Here is a 10,370-nt window from a genome sequence, read left to right on the forward strand (position 1 = left end):
GAAGATAACTTTTTGTTGGGTTGTAAACAAATCAAATTTGGTTATGGAGAATTTTGTGTGAATATCTTTTTGTTAATGACTTTTGGATAAATTAATTTTTTTGTGAGTAAATCAAAAAATAAATTTAGGTGGATAATTTTTGGTGAATTAATTTGGTAGGTTAGTTGTTAAAATTGGTAGTGGGAATTTAATAAGGGGTATAAGAGTAATTGGAATCTTTTGTATGAATAATTTTTTGTTAATAGTGTATGGATAAATTAATTTTTTGTGAATAAATTTAGGTGAAGAATGTGAATTAATTTGGTAGTTTGGTAATTGAAATTGGAAGTAGGAATTTAATAAAGGGGCATAAGAGTAATTGTTTAACAAATATTTACTTTACTTGTATCATTTTCATCATCAGAAGTAAAAAAAACTTATTTTTTCAAAAATGGATAAAAAATACAATATCAAACTTCCAATAGGCAATTTGTCCAAAATTTCCCAAAAGTTTAGAGGTATACATGTTTGAGAATTTGACGAATAAAAGAAAGGCACCTGCAACGGTCGAAATACAGCCCACCTGCGCGTCACATGACCGTTTGAAATATTTGAACGTTTCACATTGCCACGTCATCCACTCACCTCAGCATTAACGCTGCAGTTTAATTTTGAAATCAAAACGATTTTTTTTTTGTTTGTTTCTTTTTATAATTATTTTGTTTGTAATTTCAATATCCGACTGTTCCCGCCCGTTTCCAGCCACTTCTCTCATCGCTATGGACTAACTTTTCTTCCAACGGCAGAAGCAGATTCCATTTCTCTGTTTCGTCTCTGCCATTGATCGTAGATCGTCAAGAAATCAAGCTCGATTCTTTCTCCTCCGTTGCTAATCACTCTCACTCTCTATCCTGTTGTTGGCTGAGGAGTATTTGTGGTCACTCGATTTCGCAATCCGAAACCCTAGCAACACCAGTAGAGCTGATAATGAATCAGTACCACATCTATGAAGCCATTGGCCGTGGAAAGTATTCGGTAACTACTTTCGGGCTCGTGCATAGTTTTTAATGTTTTCAGTCATAGTTATCTGCGGCATTCTTTGTAATTGCTTAACTTTGTGACGATTGTTTCTATTTTTTGTTCGGGATGTTCCTAGACCGTGTATAAAGGGAGGAAGAAGAAGACGATCGAGTACTCCGCAATTAAAAGCGTGGATAAATCGCAGAAGAACAAGATTCTCCAAGAAGTAAGTGGGCGAAATGTCATTTTCGGGGAGTGGATTGTTAAAAGGGATTTTGATAAAAGATTTGGGTACTTTTAGGATGTAGAACGCTAGATTTTGTTTAGCAACTGCTGATTTACTTGTATAAAATTGATGCATAGCTCATTTTTAATTTTACTCGTTAGTGTATTTGCCTCCTCTCTGCACTAAATAATGCTTTTCAGAACCTCGATATCACCAGGCCCGGTTCCTTGTTTACAATTGTGGTTATTGAATCGAAGATGCTAGTGCACAGTTTGTTCATGGATTCTAACGTAATACGCTACATTCTCATCTAATGCAGGTCAGAATACTTCACTCCCTTGATCATCCAAACGTGCTCAAGTTTTACTCATGGTAACATTTGGAAACATTTGTTAATGTTTCTCAAAGGATTTTCTAAGCAGTCAGCTCTGACCAATTTTGTGGTTTTACAATTATCTTCCTTTCATCACTTTGAATTAGACATTCACTTCGCCCATCTTTTTGCATTCGGAAGGTATGAAACTTCTGCTCACTTATGGCTGGTGTTAGAGTACTGTGTTGGAGGAGATCTCATGAGCATCCTGCGCCAGGTATATCATACAGTTTTGGCAACCTACCGTTAGGAACCTGTTAGGTTTAAATAAATCCTATATAAATAAGAACAAGGGCAACTGTTTGTGCTATGGAATTAACTTGCTTTGCGCAACCTATTCTATTTGGGTGTTTTGTTCACTTTTTATTGTTAAATTCCCAATTTGTCCCATGGTTCATGTACCCCAATAAGTCATTTGTGAGGTTCCATAGGTTTCATGTGCCTATGTCTAATCTTTAGAGTTTTAAAAATAAAGATATTAATTTGTTTTTGGATGAGTGGCAGGATGGCAAATTACCCGAAGATTCAATTCATGATATTGCTAGTGATCTTGTCAGAGCATTGCAGTAAGACAATCTTGGTTTATTTGTTTCTGTATACGTATCAGTATATTTTTGAACTCTTTGGTTGAATATATATATAATCAAACAATTTCAGGTACTTACACTCGAAAGGAATCATATACTGTGATTTGAAGCCATCAAATATCCTACTGGACGAAAATGGTCATATAAAGGTATCGATGAACCACAATTGCATTTCTTTTTAATTGGGTAGATTTTAGTAGTTTTGAAATATTTTATTTAATTTCTAACTTTCTGTCCTGTTATGCAGTTATGTGATTTCGAACTAGCTAGAAAGTTGAGTGAGATATCAAAAACAAATTCAACGGTAGGTCAAAATCTTTTTGTTGTAGTAGTCTGCTTGCTCTTGAACTTTTAGATTTGAACTCAAATCCTGTCACATATTTAATTCCTAAGAAGTAGCTGATTGTTTTATTTGATGCACTTATTTAGGCGCCACAAACGAAACGAGGCACACCCTGTTATATGGCTCCTGAATTGTTCAAGGACGATGGAGTCCACTCCTACGCGTCTGATATGTGGGCTCTTGGTTGTGTCCTATATGAATGCTTTGTGGGGAGGCCTCCTTTTATGGGAAGAGAGTTCACTCAACTAGTTAAATCTATCCTCTCAGATCCTACCCCTATCCTTCCCGGTAGCCCTAGTCGTCCTCTTGTTAACTTGATTAATTCATTGCTAGTAAAAGATCCAGCTGAAAGAATACAATGGCCTGAGCTTTGCGGTCATGCTTTCTGGCGTACTAAAATCACTCCAGTATCTTTACCTTCACAACCAGCTTTTGCAAATATGATAAATCAACATTCTAAACCTTGTTTGTCGGAAAGAAATGGTGAAAAACTTGCTCAGAACAGGACTCCTCCTAAATATAGAGAGAAAGATGCAAAGGGCACTTTAAGACAAAATGAAAATTCTGCTTTTGGCTCAAGTAAAAATGAAACACTTGTTAAAGGTACTCCAGGCAGTCAAAAAACTCAATCAAAGGTTTCTAGCAAAGTGGTCGAGGAGAAGAAGTTGAAAGAAACTCCATCTGCTTCCAAGGGAGTAAATCTTTTAAGACTTTCAAGAATAGCAAAATCAAACTTGCAAAGAGAGAATGATAAAGAAAATTACAGGAGACCCGTTTCTGGCAACTCTGAAAATGATTCCGAGGTTGAACTTAAGAATACTGATATGGAGCTTGATTTTAATGAGAATGTTGAAGATGAGTCTCCTGATGAACCTGAGGAGTCTGATAATTTAAATTGCAATCAGGAAGACAGGTCATCGAATGGGAATTATCAGGGGAAGATGGAGGAGGCTCAAAATATAGGAGACCTTTCAGATTATTCACCTGCAGTTAATATCAATGCCTCAGATCTACCAAATAAACATGATCAGGAATCATCCTTGGTGCGTACAGAAGTGGTTGCTACTTCACCTAGTGCTAGCCCTCAACTTAAGAACCAAAGAACGAAAGAAGGTTCAGCATATGCTCTTGATACCGATTCTTTGAAGTCATCCAATAACCTTTCGGAGTTTTTTTGGCATCAGTCTGATCTTTCGGTTAAACCAGTAATGCCCAGCAAAAAATCTGATAAAATGTCAGATGTCAATACTACCACCCTTCCTTTTGAGGGATTGCAAGCACCTGATTTTGTGAAGATGCCAAAGGAGCGGCAGGATGCCATGAGCAGTAGGATTATTGCTACTCTCGGTGGAAATTCTAGTATTGGTGAGAAGCAAAACATGATTAGATATCTTGAGATGCTTAGTAATAACGCTGAGGCAGCTAATATTTTGACCAATGGGCCCGTAATGCTCATGCTTGTAAAAATGCTCAAGCAGTCCAAGGTTTTGCAATTGCGTGTTCAACTCACATCACTGATTGGCTTGCTGATTCGCCACTCTACTTTTATTGAGAATGACTTGGCAAATTCTGGTCTTTTAGTTTCACTAACTGATGGCCTCAGAGACAAGCAAGAAAAAGTTAGGAGATTTTCTATGGCTGCTTTGGGCGAGTTGCTTTTTTATATCTCCACTCAGGAAGAGCATAATAGCAACGCCAATCCTCCAGAGTCTCCTTTGAAGGAGACTAGATCCCCCTCTGGATGGCAGGTACTTTGATCTCTTTGGTCATGACCTTTTATTTTATTTTATTATTTTATTATTTATCTTTTTTCCTCTCCTATTAAACTTATTCGCATTCAATTAATACTGACAAGGCATTTTATGTTCGTTGATATAGTTTTACTAACATCCTGAAGTTGAATTAAATTCAAAAACCACTTACGAGTAGCTGTTATTTTTCGACGATGCAAGTTGCAACATCATTCACAAATTTTTTATACTGTGCTCTTATGAAGTTGTTTTAATGGATCAGGTTCCAAATTCATTAATTTCTCTAGTCTCATCAATTCTTCGAAAAGGAGAGGATGATATAACTCAACTATATGCATTGAGGACCATCGAAAACATTTGCAGTCAAGGAGCAATATGGGCATCTCGCTTTACCAGCCAAGATGTGATCAGCAACCTATGCTACATATATAGAGCTTCTGGGAAATCGGAGAATATAAGGCTCACTGCAGGATCATGTTTGGTTCGCCTAGTCCGTTTCAATCCTTCTTGCATTCAGTCAGTTACAGACAAATTATCTTCGAAGGACATGGCGTGTGCCCTAGTTAAGGGCAATCCACGTGAGCAGCAAATCACCTTAAATCTTCTAAACATGATCATGTTTGGAGGCCATATCTTAACTAGCATTGGAAGGTACCTTCTACCTTTAATGGAGGAGAAGAATCTTGTCTCCAGTCTCGTATCCCTTATTGAGCAGGCAAGTGAAGTTTTGAAAGGAAAGGCAATTGTTTTCGTGGCTTTCCTCTGTAAGAGTGTAAGACGGTGGTTGCCTCACTTCTTTTGCAATGCTAGGTTACTTTCTTCAGTGGACAGGCTCGCGAGGGAGAAGGACAACTATGTCCAGCAGTGTTTGACTGGATCTGTGCATATCGTGGCATCTATTGTGCCAAGTTTGTTGGATATGATTATAGGAGATATTCAACAAATGATGGGAGGACGACGTCATGGGCATATTTCCTCCCCCCTTACCAGTCGTGCTGCTCCAAAGACCAATATTCACTTGTTTCCTGTTGTCCTTCATCTTCTTGGAAGTTTAACCTTTAAGCGCAAGGTTGTTAGTCCTCAGGTGCTGCAGCAGTTGTCTGATCTAATCAGGCATATAGAGACACCATTTCAGGTGGGGTTATTTTGAAAGCTAAAATTCGCACACCACACACCCACAATTTGAGATTATAATTATTAGTGTTCTCTTGAATTTTAATTTATCTTCAGTTGAAATGAGAAAATAAAAACTTTTAGATTGGATATTAAATGAACTGAAAGTTGGTATGCATACGTGCTCTATTAGTTTTAAACAGGAATATCACCGTTGCACCTCTGTAGAAATGTTATCTCTGTATAGTTTACGTACTTTATGAATCTATTGTGAAGAGAGTGCGCGAGTATAGATGAGACATGTGGTTATATTGTTTCTTGATGTCTTCTTTTCCTGTTTCAATTCATTTACAGGGCAGGGATGACTTCCAGATAACATTACTTCGGGTTATTGAATCTATCACAGAGGAATTCTCGGTCATACTTGAAAATCCAGAGATTTTTGTCCATAAAATTCTCCCCAGTTTGGCTGTTCTTTACAAAGGTAACAAGGATGGGGATGCAAGATTCTTATGCCTAAAAATTCTCTTTGATGTGCTGGTCATTTTCCTGAATGAACCGTCCTTAGATGGGCAAAGGTTGGAGGATCTAAAGCAGATAGCAAATTTGCACTTCCTTCCTCTCTATCCTGCCTTGATAGAAGATGATGATCCCATACCCATGTATGCTCAGAAACTTCTCGTGATGCTCATTGAGTGTAATTACATCAAAATTTCAGACATTTTACATCTAAAGACAATCTCCCAATGCTTTGAGTTTTTGCTTGGCGACCTTTCAAATGCAAATGTAAGTAGTGTAAAGCTATGTTTAGCGCTGGCGTCTGCTCCAGAAATGGAATCAAGAATACTTTCTCAACTCAAAGTCGTTAGAAGAATAGGAATTCTGCTAGAGTTTGTGTATGCCAAGGATATGGAGGATTTTCTCGAACCAACACTTGGTCTCTGTAGAGCTCTCCTTCTGCGTTCTGTTAGTTGTAGAAAGGGATTCATCCACTCAAAAGAACCGTTTCTTCTAGGTGACGGTACTCCCGAGCAAAATGTTCTCGTTAATCAGCAGGAATGCATTAGAGATATATCCGACTTCGGTAACAATTTTGGAGTTTTCTTGGAGTTGAGTCGGTCCTCAGAAGCAAACATTGCCGAGATAGCCTCTGAATGTGTAGTGTTTTTGGTTATGGCGGCTCCTAGGGAAGGCACCACTGGTCTTCTTACAAATCTTCACAAAGTTAGTGTAATCCTGGAGTCCTGGAGGAAAGGAGGCTGCCTCTTGCTTGTCCAGAGAATGCTGCATTCTCTCGGTTATGCTTGTCGACAGTACTTGGCCCATGCAATGATATTATCCCTTTCCACATCTGAAATTTCACGGATTGAGGCAATTATATCTGATATCAAGAGTTCAAGTACGCCACGTTTAGCTAATGATGCAATGCTTGTAGCTATGGAGTTGCAGCGGCTTCATCGTTGTATTTGAAACAAGCAAAGTTGTGAGCGTCTAATTGCCTAACTCGTTTTTCTCAATACAATCAGCAATAATCCCTTGATTTTGACGATGAACTAATATCTCGCAGGTACTTTGTAAAATTGCCCAGTTAGCTAGCTAGGACAGGAGTAAAATCTTTTGTTCTAATACTATCATCGTACAGAAGAGAATGACCTACTGGAAAATGAGTGGAAAAAGAGGATTTGAACTCCCCAGGGCGGCTTTGAAGGATACCCTTCCAGTATCTATAGTTCCGAACATGGAACGTGGTTCTTGGTGAGTTCAATTCTTTATTTATTTGCACATTGTTATTTACATGTTGAATTCTTATTGTATGTGTGTATATATATTTTTGTACCGTGACTTTCTTCCACTGGCATCTCTATACTTTTTGCTTTATCAGTGCAATTTTATCATGTTAACTGTTAGTGTAGTTCTCTTGCTATAAATTATAATGGGAGGACCGTACCTTTACCTTTCTAGGATCAGTGCTCAGGGGTCAATTATATGCCAGCTTAGGGTTTTAATTTCATAAAAGTTCCTTTGGCTTTGAAAAACCGCTGGTGAGCATTGAAATGTACAGCAAAGTCAGATGCATAATGGAAGAACTTTTGGTTAAAGTAAGATGTCATTCTCATTAGATGAATGAAAATATTGGAGGAGACAGATATGAAAGAATACCAGTAATTTCTAAATTATATGAAGTTAGTTAGCAAATAGAAAATATATAGGTACTTGGATTCAACGATTTGAAACGAGCTACAATATTTGATGAATGGGCAAGAACCTCATTTTCAACGATCGAAGAAGTCTCATATCTTGAAATTTATTTAAGTTGATTATATAATACATTGATATTTCACTAAACATTTTACATTTAGTTTGCCATAACTTCTCAAATAAAAGTCAAGTAAAGTGAACTACTATCAACAATTATAAAGTAGTAGAACATAATGCACTCGATGTAAATAAATAGTTTAAAAAAAACCATTTTAGTTTATGTACTTTAGAACTTATTCAATTCTAGTAATTATACTCTTAAATATCCAAATGTGGTCTTTTAACTTGGAATTATTAAACAAGATTTGTGTGCCTTTTTTTATAAGTGATGGGTGCAGCTAACCACACTCCATATTATGGTTTAACTTAGAAGTAACTTCCATTGCCTTTAAATGTGTTCACCAATAAAGATAATCAAATCAACTCCATAGTTGATTTATGAAATTTTGTTTCAAACCCAAATTAGTAACTAAGTTTCAATGTTAAGTTTACTTTAACCCCATTTATTTATTATTATTATTATAGTAGGAAAGTGGTAGGAGTGGTGGGAAAGTTTACTTTAACCCATTTATTTATTATTAAACTTCGATCTTGAAGAAGAGAGTGCATATTAATTATCGTCAAGCTAAGCTCACTTTAGTTACTATATTTGTTATTTATCATATAATTTGTCTCTATTGTTTTTTTTATTGATTAAATATTACTCCTTGAATGTAATGAAAATTTAAACATATAACTCAAGATCTCAAAGTTATCTTATTTCCAACCTTATCTTTAGTAAAAAAATAAAATCTTAACAACCTTCAACCTTTAGGACTCCAACAAATATTAATACTAATTTCTATTGTTCCTCTTTTGTACTAAAATCAACGAGATCCAACAAAAATATATAGTCGAATTCGAATTGAACAGACGGATATCGATAAAACCTTTGCAAACTGAATGGACTGATCAATGACAATTTCAAGCCAACCAAATGTATACCATCTCGATTTCAAAATATTACCATTTTACCCTCTAAATTTGAATTTTATTTCAATTTAAGTTGAGTTGGTAATATATTTATTTGTCTTTTATCCATCTTTCATAGGCATCCCGAACATTTGAGTTACATTTTGAGTGGGACCTTGAGGATAGTTCTCGAGTAAGAAAAATCTCAAGTCATCAATGACAACTAGTGTAGTTGTCACAAGTTAATCTATCAGCACTTAACAAGTAGATAGTAACACTAATCATTTTGAAACTTCTAAAACCATACAAATTATTTATATTAGTTATATACAAAAACCCATTAAAACCAATCAAATTTAGTACAATTTTACATTTTTAACCTCTTTTTTTATACTAAATACTCATTTTTCGTTTTCGTTGTTAATATTTATTAATTAATTTAAAATAATTAAAAGAATTATAATTAATTTAGTTTCACCATTTATCATAATGGTTAAAATGAAATTTAAATTTTCACTTTATAGTTATTTTCATTTAAAAGACATTGACGTTAATGACTACGGGTGAGTATTTAATGAAGAATTAAGATTCGAAATGTAAATCTTGAAACTTAGGGATCAAATTAAAGCAAAACTCAAACTTCATAGGCAACATTGCTACATTTTGAAACTTAGAGAATAAACTAAAGACAAACTAAAAATTGGCGATTGTATAACATTTTGAAATCTAACGACCAAATGAAAACTATATTAAAAACTTTAGGATAAAAAAAATGGGTGCACTCATATATTACTTTCTACTTTTATCTCAATAATAATAATAATTATTATTATTTAAAAGAAAAAAAAAAAAAAAAAAAAAAACTTTGTTGGTACACTTTATAATTGTGGCTCCACAATTGGAATATGGTGCCAAAACGTTTGGCAACGTTTGGCGTTGTTAGTCCATGTTGTAACATTAACTTGTCCATGTTGTAACATTAACTTGTCCATGTTCTTCCTTTTTCCCACTTCATACAAATCCAAACCAATAGGGCCCCATTCAACCATAAAAGATTCTTTAAAAGTAACACCTTCAAGAATTAGATACTTTTCTATGTTTGTCATCTTTTTCTTTTTTTTCCCTTAATGTTTTTATCCCTTCTTTTTTAATTTATTATCTTCCTTTTCAATATGTTTCGGTTTCAAAATTTTATTTAGAATTGAAAACAAAAGATTTGTCTATCTTAAGAATAATAATATGCCGATTTAACTTTTTTTTTTTTTTTTTTTAAAAATATTACATCACAAAGTTAATGCTATAGGTTTGAGATCTTCTTGCCTTCTAGAGATCTCGAATTATAATGGATTTAATTTCATTGTTTGATATCACGAGAAAGAGAATGACGATATTTTTTCTATATTAAAATAGACTAAAATGGGAAAATCTTTGCATTCACATTTTGTCTTCATTCTTTAACACATACCCATTATACTCTTGAAATTAGATTTAATGGTTAGTTACGATTTAACCCAACCCTTATTAAATTTCCCACCCTTTCATGATTCTAGATTTAAGGGTTAGTTAATGATTTGATTTAATTTGTGATTGTTATGATGTACGCTCACGAATTTACCATTTAATTTTCACCCGCTAATTCACTACAATAGAAGCCAAACTCCGTCAAAGAAAATGACAAAGGGAAGATCGTATTGCAAAAAAACCAACTGCAACAATCAACTTCTGTTGCTTCTTTGTCAGTTTAACAACTACAAGGCATGATCATGAC

General features: G+C 34.9%; 1 protein-coding gene across 1 annotated transcript; it reads left to right on the top strand.

Moving 5' to 3' along the window:
* The first annotated feature begins 675 nt into the window (after nucleotides 1-675).
* LOC120070189 (kinase family with ARM repeat domain-containing protein) lies at nucleotides 676-7,299 on the top strand. The gene is made up of 11 exons (XM_039022045.2): nucleotides 676-1,014; nucleotides 1,136-1,225; nucleotides 1,545-1,597; nucleotides 1,740-1,815; nucleotides 2,103-2,164; nucleotides 2,256-2,334; nucleotides 2,433-2,489; nucleotides 2,615-4,276; nucleotides 4,542-5,414; nucleotides 5,747-6,875; nucleotides 6,960-7,299. Exons 1-10 carry the CDS (start codon nucleotides 967-969, stop codon nucleotides 6,860-6,862), a joined length of 4,116 nt encoding a protein of 1,371 aa, XP_038877973.1. The 5' UTR covers nucleotides 676-966; the 3' UTR covers nucleotides 6,863-6,875; nucleotides 6,960-7,299.
* The last annotated feature ends 3,071 nt before the right edge of the window (nucleotides 7,300-10,370 follow it).

The sequence above is a fragment of the Benincasa hispida genome, chromosome 1 (assembly GCF_027475165.1).
Source record: "Benincasa hispida cultivar pf3 chromosome 1, pf3_genome.v1.1, whole genome shotgun sequence".
In the NCBI taxonomy this organism is placed as follows: Eukaryota; Viridiplantae; Streptophyta; class Magnoliopsida; order Cucurbitales; family Cucurbitaceae; genus Benincasa; species Benincasa hispida.